Source organism: Haliaeetus leucocephalus, unplaced genomic scaffold (genome assembly GCF_000737465.1).
Source record: "Haliaeetus leucocephalus isolate CR32 unplaced genomic scaffold, Haliaeetus_leucocephalus-4.0 Scaffold227, whole genome shotgun sequence".
Lineage (NCBI taxonomy): Eukaryota > Metazoa > Chordata > Aves > Accipitriformes > Accipitridae > Haliaeetus > Haliaeetus leucocephalus.
In genome coordinates, this window is record NW_010972663.1 from 627,327 (window position 1) to 627,736 (window position 410).

At 61.7% G+C, this 410-nt stretch overlaps 1 protein-coding gene across 1 annotated transcript in view; it reads right to left on the reverse strand.

Moving 5' to 3' along the window:
• Positions 1-276, reverse strand: part of CLIP3 (CAP-GLY domain containing linker protein 3) — a 4,169-nt gene extending 3,893 nt beyond the window's left edge. Inside the window, exons 1-2 of the mRNA XM_010567211.1 lie at positions 256-276; positions 109-202 (exon numbers count right to left, since the gene is read on the reverse strand). Coding sequence (XP_010565513.1) covers positions 109-202; positions 256-276 — 115 coding nt within the window. The remainder of the gene's footprint in view (positions 1-108; positions 203-255) is intronic.
• Between the last annotated feature and the right edge of the window lie 134 nt (positions 277-410).

A 410-nucleotide genomic window follows, 5' to 3' on the forward strand; every position in this document is an offset into this window, starting at 1 on the left:
GGACACTGGGACTGGGAATGTTGGGAATATGGGGACACTGCCACTGTGGGGACACCACAGTGGGGATACTGGGGACATGGGGGATGCGGGGACCCCCGTCCCACCCACCCACGCCATGGGCGCCAGCCTTGCAGGCGTAGTGCAGCAGCGTCATGTCTGTCAGTCCGTCCCGGTCATTCACGTGGCACCCGCGGCGCAGGATCTGCCCAGTCACACCAGTTACACACCAGTTCCTCCCAGTCACCCCCCACTAACTCTCCTGGGGCACTCAGTCATGTCCCCAGTGCTCCCAATTACCTCCTAGTACCCTCCCACTGACTCCCAGCTCCTCCCATTTCCCCTCACAGTGCTCCCAGTTATCTCCTAGTATCCTCCCTAGAGCTCCCAGTTCCCCTCCCAGTGCTCCCAGT